The sequence below is a fragment of the Nerophis ophidion genome, linkage group LG22 (genome assembly GCF_033978795.1).
Source record: "Nerophis ophidion isolate RoL-2023_Sa linkage group LG22, RoL_Noph_v1.0, whole genome shotgun sequence".
In the NCBI taxonomy this organism is placed as follows: domain Eukaryota; kingdom Metazoa; phylum Chordata; class Actinopteri; order Syngnathiformes; family Syngnathidae; genus Nerophis; species Nerophis ophidion.
Window position 1 is genome coordinate 40,395,949 of NC_084632.1, and position 17,755 is coordinate 40,413,703.

The 17,755-nt window shown below is 40.9% G+C and overlaps 1 protein-coding gene across 3 annotated transcripts in view; it reads left to right on the top strand.

Moving 5' to 3' along the window:
* The first annotated feature begins 208 nt into the window (after positions 1-208).
* LOC133540855 (tetratricopeptide repeat protein 14-like) overlaps positions 209-17,755 on the top strand; it is a 66,310-nt gene continuing 48,763 nt past the window's right edge. For 2 of the 3 annotated variants that reach the window (XM_061883834.1, XM_061883835.1), the window contains exons 1-4: positions 209-718; positions 8,556-8,683; positions 14,232-14,431; positions 14,523-14,607. In XM_061883834.1, coding sequence (XP_061739818.1) covers positions 585-718; positions 8,556-8,683; positions 14,232-14,431; positions 14,523-14,607 — 547 coding nt within the window. In that variant the 5' untranslated portion in view covers positions 209-584. The remainder of the gene's footprint in view (positions 719-8,555; positions 8,684-14,231; positions 14,432-14,522; positions 14,608-17,755) is intronic. The other variant, XM_061883833.1, reaches the window with a different exon arrangement.

The following is a 17,755-nucleotide window of genomic DNA, read 5'->3' on the forward strand; positions in this document are numbered from 1 at the left end:
AATTTCCCAACTCATATGGCAACAGGGTTTGTGTGTGCATATATATATGTGTGTATATATATATATGATTATGTTTTGTTGTTGTTCTCTCCCCTTTTGTTGTGTGTGTTTTTTTTGAATAAATATATATTTAATATGTATATACTAACATGGTGTGTTATTGTAAGTACCACCTCCAGTGCAGTAGGTGGCGCTGTGCACCTGCAACGTTGGTTGCGAGTCGCCAGAAAAGGAAGACGAAGAAGAAGCGTCCTCACTCCAAAACGGGCTGGGCTCATGCTAGCACTTCTAATGACCACAAACTTACATTTTGTCAAAATTCGCCTTAAACGGTCGACTATAGTCTTGTTTTCTAAGAAATATTCGTTATCGGAGCAGTCTGGGATTCACACGGGTTAGAGACAAAAAGGCGTCGTGTTTTTCCCATTAGCGTGGACGTCTGCGCTGCCAAAAAGTGATACTTGTTTATTTACTCCATCCAACATTTAACTAAACATTTATCGTTCGGTTCTTTATTGCGACACGTGTTATAAGTTTCCCTTTTTTTTATGTTGAGAAGTCCGACCATGTGAAATAGGAGCATCATGGACAGAGACTTGTTGAGACAGTGTCTGACTTACCACGGAGAGTCACTATTCTGCACGCTGAAATGTGAACAAACCGAGAACCCGGACTTCCAGGCCGTGGTGGCGGACTTGTGTCAGGCCGCCTGTGAGAGGTGAGTCGAGGGGGGTTTAGTTGGGGAATTACGTGGATATCCGTCTTCTTCCGCTTATTCGAGGTCGGGTCGCGGGGGCAGTAGCCTAAGCAAGGAAGCCCAGACTTTCCTCTCCCCAGCCACTTCGTCCAGCTCTTCCCGGGGGATCCCGAGTTGTTCCCAGGCCAGCCGGGAGACATAGTCTTCCCAAAGTGTCCTGGGTCTTCCCCCTTGGCCTCCAACCGGTCGGACGTGCCTGAAACACCTCCCTAGGGAGGCGTTCGGGTGGCAATAATTCCGTATTAGGGCTGGGCAATATAACCTTTTATTAATATCGCAATATTTTTAAGCCATGTCACGATACGCGATATATATCGCGATATTTTGCCTTAGCCTTGAACACGATGCATATAATCATAGCTTATGATGATTCTTTGTGTCTGCACTAAAACATTCTTCTTCATACTGAATTAAAGGCCTACTGAAATGAGATTTTGTTATTTAAACGGGGATAGCAGGTCCATTCTATGTGTCCTACTTGATCATTTCGCGATATTGCCATATTTTTGCTGAAAGGATTTAGTAGAGAACATCCACGATAAAGTTGGCAACTTTTGGCGCTGATAAAAAAAAGCCTTGCCTGTACCGGAAGTAGCAGACGATGTGCGCGTGACGTCACGGGTTGTGGAGCTCCTCACATCCGAACATTGTTTACAATCATGGCCACCAGCAGCAAGAGCTATTCGGACCGAGAAAGCGACAATTTCCCCATTAATTTGAGCGAGGATAAAAGATTTGTGGATGAGGAAAGTTAAAGTGAAGCACAAAAAAACAAAACAGAAAAGGCGACGGCTCCAAGCGGCAGTGGGACCGTTTCAGATGTAATTAGACACATTTATAGCGGCATAGCTCGGTTGGTAGAGCGGCCGTGCCAACAACTTGAGGGTTGCAGGTTTGATTCCCGCTTCCGCCATCCTAGACACTGCCGTTGTGTCCTTGGGCAAGACACTTCACCCACCTGCTCCCAGTGCCACCCACACTGGTTTAAATGTAACTTAGATATTGGGTTTCACTATGTGAAGCGCTTTGAGTCACTAGAGTAAAGCGCTATATAAATATAATTCACTTCACTTTACTAGGATAATTCTGGAAGATCCATTTTCTGCTTATTGTTTTAATAGTGTTTTAGTGAGGTTGTAAAGTCATACCTGATAGTCGGATGGCTGCGGTGAACGCCAGTGTCTCTGAGAGAAGCCGAGGAGCCAAGATCACAGATGCCTTTTTGAGCTGCTGTAAGAGGAAGTATAATCCACTGATGTCTCCGGTAAGAGCCGACTTAAAATCACTATTTTCCCATCCAAAAACTTGCTGGTTGACGTAGAAAAACATGTTCGCTTGACCGCTCTTGTCTTAAAGCTTCACAACAAACAATGAAACACCGGCTGTGTTTCGGTGCTAAAGGCTGCTCTCCCATCCAAAGGCAAAACCCAGTAACTCAATTTTGGTCAAAACTGAGCTGATAATAATTTTGGAGTTACTAGGTGATGTGCTTTACATTAGTGTATGCGATATTGTAATTTGTCCTGTAAGTAAGCTGTTACGCGCAAGGCGGGACCTAGCAACTACCACTTAACCGCGTATATACAACAGAAAAACCTAGTATCTCAAGGGTATCTCTAGAATTAGATTAGATAGTACTTTATTTATTCCGTCAGGAGAGTTCCTTCAGGAAAATTAAAATTTTCAGCACAATCCCATTCAAGTTTAGACAAACATTACAGGGAGACAGAACAGGATCGCTGACGGGTCTGCCGGCTTCCAGCGCCCCTTACAAAAAAGATAAAATACAGGTAAACAAGGAGGGGGGGGAATAGAAGATTAAAACAAAATTTTAAAAAAATCGGTCTTAGCCTGGGCCCTGGAGGGGAGGTGCAGAAATTAGTTACTAGGTTCTGCTTTTGTACGGGAGAGCTGGAATCCACAGCTTTCCACCAACAGCATTCTTCTTTGACGTCTCCATTATTAATTGAACAAATTGCAAAAGATTCAGCAACACAGATGTCCCAATTACTGTTTAATTATGCGATAAGATAAGAGACAACTTTTAGCCCTATGTGCTGCTGAGCTAATATGTCCGTTACAACCCGAGACGTCACAAACACCCGTCATCATTCCGCGACGTTTTCAACAAGAAACTCCGCGGGAATTTTAAAATTGTAATTTAGTAAACTAAACCGTCCGTATTGGCATGTGTTGCAATATTTCATCATTGATATATAAACTATCAGACTGCATATTTCCTTGAGTTGCCGCCGGGGCGCTAATAATTTAAAACCTCTTCTCACTCCGGCACTTACCAAAGGCATGTGGTACATTTAGGCCTGCGCTTAAAAATTTGAGTGTGATGTAAGGATACTATCATGAAAAGCACATTTAATAAAAAAAACCTTATGGTCTTACCTTTACTTATAAATGAAGTCCATGCGCAGCTCCTTCTGATCAAAAGCATCGATAACTTGTTTATAGAAGTCTTCCTTATCTTTCTTCAGTTTTAAAAGTATCTCTGTCTCGATGGAGATCTTCCTTTATTACCTCCTGCTTCCATTGAAAGTCCAGTTTAGAAAACAGTTTTATTTTAGATATGTAATCCTCCATGTTAAAAGTGCAAGCAAGAGGGAAAAATAAACGATTGCTGCTTGTTGTCACTTCTTCTGCAGCCGAGTAGTCGCAAGAAGGATCACTAGCGCCCTCTACCACCAGGAGGCGGGAGTCATTTAATGACTCATATTTGACACACGCAGCTACGGTATATTAATAAAACATAGCTGCTTACTGTTCTTTTTAGCATAGTCAATAGCTTGGACCTTAAATCCTACTGAATAGCTCTTAATATTGAAATCAGCCTCCTCCATTTTGAAAATGATGACAAGTGACGTGACGAGTTTGACCCGGCGAAAATTCTAGGCATATGCTAATTATTTTGCAAAACGAGTTTGACCCGGCGGAAATTCTAGACATGCGCTAATAAAAATAATATTTTGCGAAACGAGTTTGACCCGGCAGTAATTCTAGGCAGGCGCATACTATATACCTGGCGGCAAGTCGAGGAAATACGGTATGTGCTTTAGTATGCTCAGCTGTTGTGTAGCTTCTAACTGCTACAGTGTTTGCCTATTCTATCTTCCCTTTACGCAATTTAAAATTGTTGAAATCAGCCTCCTCCATTTTTGAAAATGATGACAGGTGAAGTGTCACTCGTGACGTGACGAGTTTGACCCGGTGGAAATTCTAGGCATATGCTAATTATCTGGCGAAACGAGTTTGACCCGGCATTAATTCTAGGCAGGCACATACTATATACCTGGCGGCTATTCAAGGAAATACGGTATGCTCATTTCAAACTTTCATGCAGCGAGGGAAATGACAATAATAATAAGACTTTTTAATACTTCTATCCCCAAGCCATCCGACTGCTCAACAGCACCGCTGATTAACAATTATCACAATAGCACAAAACCGCACGCACAAGAATCACTTTATTCACCACTGTAATTACGGGACTACAATACTCCTCATTCAATGACTGTAAAAGCTGTTAATAATGTAAAAACACTTTTCTTACCACTAGGGATGTCCCGATCCAGGTTTTTGCACTTCTGATCCGATACCGGCCGATACTGGCCTATCTGAGCATGTATTAAAGTTTAAAGTTATTTAGCCTACTTAGTTGTCAGATTCATGTTGAAAAGGGTTTTAGGACTCTTGATGACAACCAGGTGAGTTTGAATTAGGGATGCACCGATTAATCAGTAACCGAATATATTCGGCCGAATATGGCGAAAAAAGCCACATTCGGCCTTCGGTGGAATGAGTTAAGAACAAGGCCGAATAGTGGCGTGTGACGCAATTTTTTGACGCGGTGACGTTGGGATATGTTGTGTACCTGTATAAGTGTATGAGGTTACAAGCACACACTTAATTGAGATTTACTTGAGCCTTCTGTTTACATTATTAGCATATCTACTGTGGCTAAGCAGACTTTTGCCAAAAGGACAATAATTCATTTGTTGTGGGTTTATCCACTTTAATGCACTTTATTTTTTTTTTGGAATGCATGTTTTGTTTCAAATGCCTAATATAAGTGAAAAATGTTGTGCTTTTTTTGAAATGCAAAGGCTTCTGGATTATTAAAAAATGTCAATATTCAATAAAAAATTACTTCATTTGAAAAACATGGCTAAAAATGTATTGTAGGCTATTTATGCAATATAAAAAAGTTGTGAAAAACTGCATTTATTATTCTGTATTTGGTATTCGGCCTTCGGCCAAGCGCTCAAATTTTGTTCGGTTTCGGCTTCGGCCACAAATTTTCTTTTCGGTGCATAGGGACGGCGTGGCGCAGTGGGGAGAGTGGCCGTTCGCAACCCGAGCGTCCCTGGTTCAATTCCCACCTAGTACCAACCTCGTCACGTCCGTTGTGTCCTGAGCAAGACACTTCACCCTTGCTCCTGATTGGTGCTGGTTAGCGCCTTGCATGGCAGCTCCCTCCATCAGTGTGTGAATGTGTGTGTGAATGGGTAAATGTGGAAGTAGTGTCAAAGCGCTTTGAGTACCTTGAAGGTAGAAAAGCGCTATACAAGTACAACCCATTTATCATTATTTATCCCTAGTTTAAAGATATTTAGCCTACTTAGTTGTCAGATTCATGTTGAAAAGGGTTTTAAGACTCTTGATGACAACTAGCCAGCTGAATTAGGTGAGTCTGATTAATACTCAATGGTTGGTAACAAGAAACTGACCTGTTTATTCAAAGATAAACACAAAATAGACAACATTATACATGAAAAACAGAAATGGCATCATTGAACAGTAAAAAAGTGAACAGGATAAAGTGCAAATAATGCTGTAAACATTATTAAATAAAGCAAAACACAACAAACAACCTGAGTGGGATAAAATGTCTATTGAACAAGTGTAAACTTCCATCCATTTTCTACCGCTTATTCCCTTTGGGGTTGCGAATGGTGCTGGTGACTATCTCAGCTACAATAGGCCGGAAGGCGGGGTACACCCTGGACAAGTCGCCACCTGTTCGCAGGGCCAACACAGATAGACAGACAACATTCACACACTAGGGACCATTTAGTGTTGCCAATCAACCTGTCCCCAGGTGCATGTCTTTGGAGGTGGGAGGGGCCTATCCCCAGGTGCATGTCTTTGGGAGAAAAGAATAAAAGATTAAAATAAAATAAAATAAAAATCGGTCTTAGCCTGGGTCCTGGAGTGGGGGTGCAGACTGAGGCCAAGGGGGAAAAAAAAAAAAAGACTCATAGCCATAGTACACATCCCTCTTACATGTGTGTAAGAGGGAAACATCAAACATCAAATTAGTGAAGAACCTTAACATTTGGATAAAATGTAATAAAAATATATCAATTAAGTTAGTTGCTTGATGCAATTAAACAATTTGCATTCACTGATCATTGCGTCGTTCTTTGTAATGCCATTTGAAACATGGTAATAGAAGGTCAGTGAGCTTGTCCTAAAGAAGTTGGTATTTAGCGGTAAACCGTTTTTGTTAACTTGTACTCTTCAGAAGAGTTCGTGTGTAGCTGTAGGGAACACCAACTTAAAAGTACATGCACAGAAAGGAAGTGACACTCTAATTATTCACCATTAAATAGGCTTGTTAAACTGTTTTTTCACATTTATTAATTTATTTTCAAGATGCTTGGATTATGATTTATTTTATAACAATTTTAAACTCTTAAGGTTCTTAATTTTTTTTCATTTATATTTTAACATATAATTTATATTAGTTTGTATTTTTTTTAAATTACATTTATTTCCAGTTATTTTCCAGTGTGGACGCCTTAAAGTTGATGCTTTTCCTCAATGCCATGTCATGTTTTATTTTCAATAGTGCTGTGTGCGTGCTTGTATGTGTTATGGGTAAATGTGGAAGTAGTGTCAAAGCGCTTTGAGTACCTTGAAGGTAGAAAAGCGCTATACAAGTACAACCCATTTATCATTATTTATTTATTTTACACTGTTTCAGCCAGTCTCCACATATTAAATGTTCAATGACAACAAGTAACACACAAAATAGATCACAAATGATCAACAGTGACATTCATTTCTTCACCCATCATATAACTGAAGGAAAGTAAGAATAATAACAATAATAATAATAATAATACATTCCCATCACCTTTTATTTATGAAACATTAGGCTACTGAAATACTGACAAAGAAATTAATGCGAGCTGTAGAGTAAAATATTTTCAATATAGTACTGAAGCTTATAACATGCTCAAGTAATTATAGAGCACTTACTTGTCTTTGTAGCGGGGATCTAGCATTGTTGCCACATGTGTGCACCGCATCAAGTAAGTCGGCCTTCGTGGTTTGAATCCCTCGATGTTCTACGCTCTCACTGTCTAGAAAGCATGTCGCGCTAACCTCGGCTGTCAGCTCTTGGAAGGGTCTAACCATTCTATTATGTTGAGGGTCAATTTGACCAATTTCAGTTTTTGTGTTTATCAAAGTACTGGTTATCCTTTATTTTTCTTGCTGAAATTTGGTGACTTTTCCCTATCTATGGTCATGAACTGGTGTGTAAAATCTGGACACTTTGTTGTGTAGTGGAATGCCTTGCAGAGTTTGTATACAAAGATGATGTTGCGGGTCATTTTGACCCAGACACTTTAATGTGGGTAAATAGCCAAAATAAACAAGTCTCTTTGATGTACAATTGTTTGTATTTTCTTTGCCTCTGAGACCCAGAGCCAGGTGTGTAAAGAGAGGGAACTTTCTCACACTTGTCCTTGTCACTGTTCTCATGTCATCTCTTTGACAAACTCACCAAAAATGAGCTCCAGAAGTATGACATCTGAGGAGACAAGGACAGGTGTGAGAAAGTTCCCTCTCTTCACACAGAGGGTCTCAGAGACAATCAAAATACAAACAATTGTACATCAAGGAGACATGTTTATTTTTGGATCCGAACAGCTATTTACCCACATTAAAGCGCCTGGGTCAAAATTACTCGCAACATCATCTTTTTATACACACTCTGCACAAACATTCCACTACACAACAAAGTGTTCCAGATTTACACACCAGTTCATGACCCTAGATGAGGAAAAGTCACCAGATTTCAGCAAGAAAAAGAAAGGATAACCAGTACTTTGATCAACACAAAAACTGAAGTGGGTCAAATTGACCCTTAACATAATACAATTGGAATAAAAAATGTATTGTATGTCACTTTTCTAAATGTTTATATAACCTAAAATAAAATTGTTATTTGTTTAACCTGTTTTCTTGATTGTTTTGAGTGCATTTACACAGTATGGGTCAAAACGACCCGCAACATAATCAATGTCATTTTTTCCAACATAATACAAGGGTTAAGAATTTTTGCAGTTTATCTAGCAGCGACCATTGGTTGCCTGTTAATGTGGCAATAACCGCTTAATAACTGTTTGATAAATACAGTTTTGATAAATTGACGTAGTTGTGATTTCCCTTTCTGTACGAACGTTTAAATGTAGCATATATTAATGCAGTATGAAGAAGAATGTTTTAATGTAGACATAGAATCATCATACTGCTGTGATTATATGCATCAAGTGTTCATTCAAGGCTAAGGCAAAATATGGAGATATATATGGTGTGTCGTGATATGGCCTTAAAATATCGAGATATCAAAAAAAGCCCATATCGCCCAGCCCTAATCATACCCTTGATTGATGATATTGTTCTGGGTGTCACCATATTTTTTTGACGTATGCGCTGACATTCAGTTTGTACTCTGACAAACTTTTTGATTTCATATTTTTGTGCAACTTGACAGCAACGGCGAAGGGCTGGGGAGCCCGCTCGTGGAGCAGTTCATTGCCAGGAAGGCTGACATTCTGTTCTGTCCGTCGTGGAAGACAGCAACTCCGAAAGAGGAGAAGCATGGAGATGAAGAGGCTGCAGGTTGTCCAAATTTGATACTTGTTTTCTAACTTCTACCCCATGGGTGTCAAACTCTGGCCCGCCGTTTAATTTCATTTGGCCCTCGAGGAATATCAAATTAAGATTAGAGCTGGCCCGCCGGTAACACCGAATTCACCGCTAATACTCATACTTGCCAACCCTGCCGATTTTCCCGGGAGATTCCCGAAGTTTAGTGCCCTTTTCCGAAAATCTCCTTGGGCAACCGTTATCCCGATTTCCACCCGGACAACAATATTGGGAGCGTGCCTTAAAGGCACTGTCCTCTACAACATGTCGTCACGTCCTCTTTTCCTCCTTATAAACAGCGTGTTGGCCAAGTCACATTATATATGCGGCTTTCACACACACATATGCGAATGCCACGCATACTTGGTCAACAGCCATACAGGTCACACTGAGGGTGGCCATATAAACAACTTTAACATTGTTACAAATATGTGCCACACTGTGAACCCACACCAAACCAGAATGACAAAACACATTTCGGGAGAACAACCGCACTGTAACACAACATCAATCAATCAATCAATGTTTATTTATATAGCCCCAAATCACAAATGTCTCAAAGGACTGCACAAATCATTACGACTACAACATCCTCGGAAGAACCCACAAAAGGGCAAGGAAAACTCACACCCAGTGGGCAGAGAGAATTCACATCCAGTGGGACGCCAGTGACAATGCTGACTATGAGAAACCTTGGAGAGGACCTCAGATGTGGGCAACCCCCTCTCTCTAGGGGACCGAAAGCAATGGATGTCGAGCGGGTCTAACATGATACTGTGAAAGTTCAATCCATAGTGGCTCCAACACAGCCGCGAGAGTTCAGTTCAAGCGGATCCAAGACAGCAGCGAGAGTCCCGTCCACAGGAAACCATCTCAAGCGGATCAGCAGCGTAGAGATGTCCCCAACAGATACAGGCGAGCGGTCCATCCTGGGTCCCGACATTACATAAACAAGAGAACAAATACCTAGAACCCCTTGCAGCACTAACTCTTCCAGAAGGCTACAATATACACCCCCACTACCACCAAACCCCGCATGCCACGCCCCCTCCACAATTAGCTTCAGAATAACAATGTTATTACAAAAAATAAGAGACCTGTTATACTCTACAAATGTTGGTCTTACTTAAAAATACACGCGTTTAGTTGTGTTCAGTGTTGAAAAAAATATTATACGGCTCTTACGGAAATACATTTTAAAAATATTTGGATTTTTGGCTCTCTCAGCCAAAAAGGTTCCCGACCCCTGGTATAGCATGTTCTATATCAGGGGTGCCCATTACGTCGATCGCGAGCTACCAGTCGACCACGGGGGGTGTGTCAGTCGATCTCCAGGCAGGCTTTTAAAAAAAAAAATAGACCTAAAAATTAGTGATCATCAATCTTCACCAAGACGTCACTTAAATGACATTCACGGTACCGGAGGGTCTTGTGAGATGACCCTGGCTACTGCAAGATCATTATTATTAAAATATGACCGAGAGGAAGGTGAGAAACACTTTTTATTTCAACAGACTCTCGCGCCGTACCTTCCGTCAAAACTCTAAAAGGCCGACTGCACATTTCCTATCTTCACAATAAATGCCCTGCTTCATGCTGCCTGCGCTAACTAAATACAGAGTCTCGGAAAACTGGCGTGCACAAGCGATCCCGTGATGTGCACGCCAGCTTTCCGAGACTCTTATTTTGTTAGCGCAGGCAGCATGAAGCAGGGCTTTTATTGTGAAGATAGGAAATGTGCAGTCGGCTTTTAGAGTTTTGACGGAAGGGACGGCACGAGAGTCTGTTGAAATAAAAAGTGTTTCTCGCCTTCCTCTCTGTCATTTTTTCATAATAATGAACTGGCAGCAGCCAGCGTCATCTCACAAGACCCTCGGGTGCCGTGAATGTCAATCAAGCAAGCTACGGAATTTGCCGCCAATGTTTTTCTTGTAAAGTGTATGGAAGCTGGATGAATTAGATGCCAAAAACCAACCACTTTCATGTGGTATTGTACAGAAAGGACAACTTTTTTTCTCCTCCATTTGAAAATGTGGGCGTTATCATCATTACTGTCTGATTCCAATCAATGCAAGTCATCAGAATCAGGTAATACACCAACTTATATTCTTGTCTTCGTGAAAGAAAGACATCTATATGTGTTACACATGCTTGTATTATCATTAAACACATTTAACTTGTTTACAAAAATGTCTCTTTCATAAATAAATAAATATAAATGATATATATAAATGAGGTAGATCCCCTCGAGTTGGTCAATTGAAAAGTAGCTCGCCTGCAGAAAAAGTGTGGGCACCCCTGTTCTATATGTTGTAGTTATTTGAATGACTCTTACCATAATATGTTACGTTACATACCAGGCAGCTTCTCAGTTGGGTATTTATGCCTCATATAATGTACACTTATTGAGCCTGTTGTTCACTATTCTTTATTCATTTTAAATTGCCTTTCAAATGTCTATTCTTGGTGTTGGGTTTTATCAAATAAATTTCCCCCAAAAATGTGACTTATTCTCCAGTGCGACTAATATGTTTTTTTCCTTCTTTATTATGCATTTTCGGCAGGTGCAATTTATACTCCGGAACGACTTATAATCCGAAAAATACGGTACTTATGTAATTATTTACCCTATATTTCTAGACAATAACACATATATGGTAACACTAGGGAGTAGTAACTAGCATTCTTAGTTACGGTAGTCGAAAGGCAGGATTGTGGCAATTCGTAAGCGGTGATAAAATTTTGCGTGCAGACGAAGCAGGGACAGCAATGTGTGTTTTCTTTTTATTGCTCAAACAGCACAACTGTGTGCTATATACCGTATTTTTCGGAGTATAAGTCGCTCAGGAGTAGAAGTCGCAGCTGCCGAAAATGCATAATAAAGAAGGAAAAAAAAACATGTAAATCGCACTGGAGTATAAGTCGCATTTTTGGGGAAATTTTTTGGGACAAAACCCAACACCAAGAATAGACATTTGAAAGGCAATTTAAAATGAATAAAGAATAGTGAACAACAGGTTGAATAAGTGTACGTTATATGAGTTATAAATAACCAACTGAGAAGGTGCCTGCTATGTTAACCTAACATATTACGGTAAGATTCATTTAAATAACTATAACATATCGAACATGCTATACGTTTACCAAACAATCTGTCACTCCTAATCGCTAAATTCCATGAAATCTTATACGTCTAGTCTCTTACGTGAATGAGCTAAATAATATTCAAGTTTTTTGTTTTTCAAGTTTATTGTTCTTCGGTCAATGGTCAACAAAGCAAAAAAAAAAAAACAGTTGTACATTCATAGATTGAAAATAAAAAAATGTTACAGACCGAAAGGGTTTAAGCTGAAGTTAAACACTTATAGCGCCTAACCCTATAAACAATTTCAAGTACAAAATAAACTTCCGAAAGTTATAAAAAGTCCTTTGCACAACTTATTAAAAATACACATTATAAACAACATGAACGTAGTTCAATTTTATACACAGTACAGGCATGTGAAATATCCCTGTGTACATATAGACCTTTGCACTAATTATATATACAATATATACAAACAATTGTACTTCTATTATTATTATATCTCATGTTTAATTTTTAATTAACATTAATCATAGTATTAACTACAATGTTAATTCAAGAGTGATACATTTTTTCAAGACATTGGTCTTAAAGTGTTTTTTAAATGTGTGAATGGAAGTGGAACATTTTGAGGAATCCTCCAAGCTGTTCCACAGTTGAACTCCTCTAACAGAAACACATCTACTTTTTAAGCTTGTTCTTATTTTTGCTTTCTGAAAGAAAGCTGAAGCTCTGAGGTCATAGGGATTCTCTCTGGGTTTAAATCTCACTTGTAAACACCCAGGCAGCATGTGGTTATGAGCTTTGAAAGCCACAATAGTAGTATTGAGGTCAACAAGATGGTGCAGTTTTAATGTTTTTAATTTAATGAACAGAGCATTGGTATGGTCATGATAATTTGCATAAGTTACAATTCTAATCGCTTTCTTTTGAAGTAAAAATATAGAGTTGATGTTTGATTTGTAATTGTTTCCCCAGATTTCAACACAATAGTTAAGATATGGGAGTATGAAAGAATCATATAACATGATAAGAGCATGTCTAGCATTAAAAGATTACAGTTGGTACAAAATGCGGCTGCTAGACTTTTGACAAGAACAAGAAAGTTTGATCACATTACACCTGTACTGTATATACCTTTATATACATATATACATACATATATACCTGTACTGGCTCACCTGCACTGGCTTCCTGTGCACTTAAGATGTGACTTTAAGGTTTTACTACTTACGTATAAAATACTACACGGTCTAGCTCCATCTTATCTTGCCGATTGTATTGTACCATATGTCCCGGCAAGAAATCTGCGTTCAAAGGACTCCGGCTTATTAGTGATTCCCAAAGCCCAAAAAAAGTCTGCGGGCTATAGAGCGTTTTCCGTTCGGGCTCCAGTACTCTGGAATGCCCTCCCGGTAACAGTTCGCGATGCTACCTCAGTAGAAGCATTTAAGTCTCACCTTAAAACTCATTTGTATACTGTAGCCTTTAAATAGACTCCCTTTTTAGACCAGTTGATCTGCCGTTTCTTTTCTTTTTCTTCTATGTCCCACTCTCCCTTGTGGAGGGGGTCCGGTCCGATCCGGTGGCCATGTACTGCTCGCCTGTGTATCGGCTGGGGACATCTCTGCGCTGCTGATCCGCCTCCGCTTGGGATGGTTTCCTGCTGGCTCCGCTGTGAACGGGACTCTCGCTGCTGTGTTGGATCCGCTTTGGACTGGACTCTCGCGACTGTGTTGGATCCATTGTGGATTGAACTTTCACAGTATCATGTTAGACCCGCTCGACATCCATTGCTTTCCTCCTCTCCAAGGTTCTAACAGTCATCATTGTCACCGACGTCCCACTGGGTGTGAGTTTTCCTTGCCCTTATGTGGGCCTACCGAGGATGTCGTGGTGGTCTGTGCAGCCCTTTGAGACACTAGTGATTTAGGGCTATATAAGTAAACATTGATTGATTGATGGTCATGATAATTCGCATAAGTTACAATTCTAATCGCTTTCTTTTGAAGTAAAAATATAGAGTTGATGTTTGATTTGTAATTGTTTCCCCGGATTTCAACACAATAGTTAAGATATGGGAGTATGAAAGAATTATATAACATGATAAGAGCCTTTTGATTCACAGAGTTTTTAATTTTATGTAACATAGCAATATTTTTTGCCATCTTTGTCTTCAGTATATTTATGCACAGTTTCCAATTTAATTTATCATCTATATAGATTCCCAAAAATTTTATAATTTGATATTTTACAATAATGTGTTAATAATTTCACACACAAGTCGCTCCTGAGTTTAAGTCGCAACCCCGGGCCAAACTATGAAAAAAAAAACTGCGACTTCTAGTCCGAAAAATACGGTATTACCTCAAGGGCTCGTCACTGAAATTATGCCGGCAACATAAAGCATTACAGAAAGTGTGCTCTTCTCTCCAGAGCCCTACGCCGTCATGCCACCCCTGGAGTTATTCATGGAAGTGCCTTACGATGAGAGAAGGGCCATGCTGTATCGAGATCTGGAGCGAGGGGACATCGTGGTGGGGAGGATCAACAATATCCGAGAATACGGCTTTTTTCTCACTCTGATTTGCATGGCGGGAGGAATGAATCGAGACATAGAAGACCTGGAGTTATCTGTGAGTGATATCAGTCAGGTGTGATTCATTAATTGGTGTGATTAATTGGCAAAGTATTGTCCAAACTTTTTTTTTTTTTTTCTACTTTTAGGCTCTTTGTCACATTCGAGAAATTCCCTCTGCTGGCAGCCATGACGATCCTTTGTCTTACTACCAGATTGGAGACCTAATCAGAGGTTAGTTATGGCAACCAGTTGCAACTGGGTGCTCTGACGCAGCAAGTTTACTTCAACTTCGACTGTTATTTTAGTGACTCTTAAGGTTTTGTTGTGCCTCCTTTTCATTAATTCACAAAACCAAATGCTTAGATAAGATAACCTACTAATGGGCTTTTCCATGCCTTCTCATTTTGTTTCCAATATTCAGCAGATCAGATGTTTTTTGTTATTTATGTCATATCTGGATTGCCGTGGTGGTAACCAACCCAGACATGTGCAAGCATACCTGTATTTCAACGGATTAATCACTCTTTTAAATTTGGATTAATCACTATAGTGACAGGTTATTACTTGCTTGTTTGATTTAATCTATCTTAAAAAAAAAAAACGGTTTTTGGACACAATGCATTTTTGTCAGAATGTCTAAATTACGGGCTTCACGGTGGCAGAGGGGTTAGTGCGTCTGCCTCACAATACGAAGGTCCTGCAGTCCTGGGTTCAAATCCAGGCTCGGGATCTTTCTGTGTGGAGTTTGCATGTTCTCCCCGTGAATGCGTGGGTTCCCTCCGGGTACTCCGCTTCCTCCCACCTCCAAAGACATGCACCTGGGGATAGGTTGATTGGCAACACTAAATTGGCCCTAGTGTGTGAATGTTGTCTGTCTATCTGTGTTGGCTCTGCGATGAGGTGGCGACTTGTCCAGGGTGTACCCCGCCTTCCTCCCGATTGTAGCTGAGATAGGCGCCAGCGCCCCCCGCGACCCCGAAAGGGAATAAGCGGTAGAAAATGGATGGATGGATGTCTAAATTAAAGGCCTACTGCGGCATAGCTCGGTTTGTAGAGCGGCCGTGCCAGCAACTTGAGGGTTGCAGGTTCAATCCCCGCTTCCGCCATTCTAGTCACTGCCGTTGTGTCCTTGGGCAAGACACTTTACCCACCCGCTCCCAGTTCCACCCACACTGGTTTAAATGTAAAAATTAGATATTGGGGTTTCACTATGTAAAGCGCTTTGAGTCACTAGAGAAAAAGCGCTATATAAATATAATTCACTTCACTGAAACCAACTAGCTACCCGACCACGCAGTCTGATAGTTTCTATATCAATGATGAAATCTTAACATTGCAACACATGCCAATACGGCCGGGTTTGTTTACTAAATTGCAATTTTAAATTTCGCGCCGAAATATCCTGCTGAAACGTCTCGGTATGATGACGCGTGGGCGGCGCGACGTCACGGATTGTAGAGGATATTTTGTTCCAGCTTCGTTCCTAGCTATTGAGTCGTCTGTTTTCATCGCAAAATTCCACAGTATTCTGGACATCTGTGTCGCTGAATCTTTTGCAATTTGTTCAATGAACAATGGAGGCATCAAAGAAGAAAGCTGTAGGTGGGAAGCGGTGTATTGCGGCCGGCTGTAGCAACACAAACACAGCCGGTGTTTCATCGTTTACATTCCCGAAAGGTGATGGTGAAGCTTTACTACGGCGGCATAGCTCGGTTGGTAGAGTGGCCGTGCCAGTAACTTGAGGGTTGCAGGTTCGATTCCCGCTTCCGCCATCCTAGTCACTGCCGTTTTGTCCTTGGGCAAGACACTTTACCCACCTGCTTCCAGTGCCACCCACACTGGTTTAAATGTAACTTAGATATTGGGTTTTCACTATGTAAAGCGCTTTGAGTCACTTGAGAAAAGCGCTATATAAATATAATTCACTTCACTTCACTACGAAACACAGCGGTCAAGCGAACACAGTTCCCTACCACATGTCAACCGGCAGGTTTGGGTGAGAAAATAGTGGTAATAAGTCGGCTCTTACCGTAGACATGAGCGGAGAGCTCGCATCGTTCCTCCTGCGCCTGTCGAAGAGGCAGTGCGGTGCGGCAGCTCCCAACTGTCGGATGCTTCCACAGTGGAGGAGGGGGAAAAAAAATAAAAATCTCAGCCCGGCCGCCTTCGCCTCGTCGAGAAATGTGGCTTCCCTCGGAGACACTGGCGGTCACCACACCCGTGGCCACACCCCTCTGGCTTTTTTTCCCCCCTGCTGTGCCAAATTCCATTGACAGAAGTGCCAGGTTTACGCCACTTTCTTGCCGCACACTATTGCTATTGGATTGGACCACACACACAAAGTACGGTGTATTATGCAGCGATCATTTCGAATGATCGAGTTTCGAAGATGGTCCCTTGCGAAGGGCAGAGATGGGCATCGCCACCACCCGTCGACTGGGGCTGAAGAAAGGTGCGGGGCCGACCTTCAGGTTGTACAAGTACGACCTTATAATCTCACTAAAACACTAGCAACACAATAAGCAGATAAGGGATTTTCCAGAATTATCCTAGTAAATTTGTCTAATAACATCTGAATCGCTCCCACTGCCGTCTAGTCTTTTTTTTAATTTTTTCTAGTCCTTTACTCTAACTTTCCTCATACACAAATCTTTCATCCTCGCTCAAATTAATAGGGAAATCTATCATGTCATTATGAAAGGCTTCCACAAATTACTGCTGTTGTGAGCATAAAAATAATTGATTGAAATAAATAAGAATTAACTCTGCCTTCTTGGAAGTGGTTATCAGGCTACGCCCTAATATAATTGGGAAGAAAACACTAAACTCTCACAATACTGACTGAACAAGATGTAAGGTAGGTAGGCCTTTATTGTCATTGCACAAGTACAACAAAACTTTGTTTTCGTAAACCCGTTCAAGATGAGACAAACAAACAGTGTACAGGGTTACAGAACAATAACGCTTATGGGTCGCTACAAGGCGCACCGTAAAAGATGGGATGAAGGTAAAACGCTGCGGAAGGATGAGTAAGATACAATCTAGACAAGGCTCCCTAAGGGGGCCCAGTCTGGAGTGGGGGAAAAAAAAACCTCCATAGCAAAGCACATATACATATTACAACGTACATCTCGAGATATCTAGCAACAGAGGAGAGGGAGTCGGGGGCCATGGTGGCAGGCTGCAGCTCAGGATTTGCGTTGGATGGGATTGATTGATTGATACTTTTATTAGTAGATTGCACAGTACAGTACATATTCCGTACAATTGACCACTAAATGGTAACACCCGAATAAGTTTTTCAACTTGTTTAAGTCGGGGTCCACGTTAATCAATTCATGGTATGTGTGTGTGGCGTATATTTTTTCGTGGATGCACG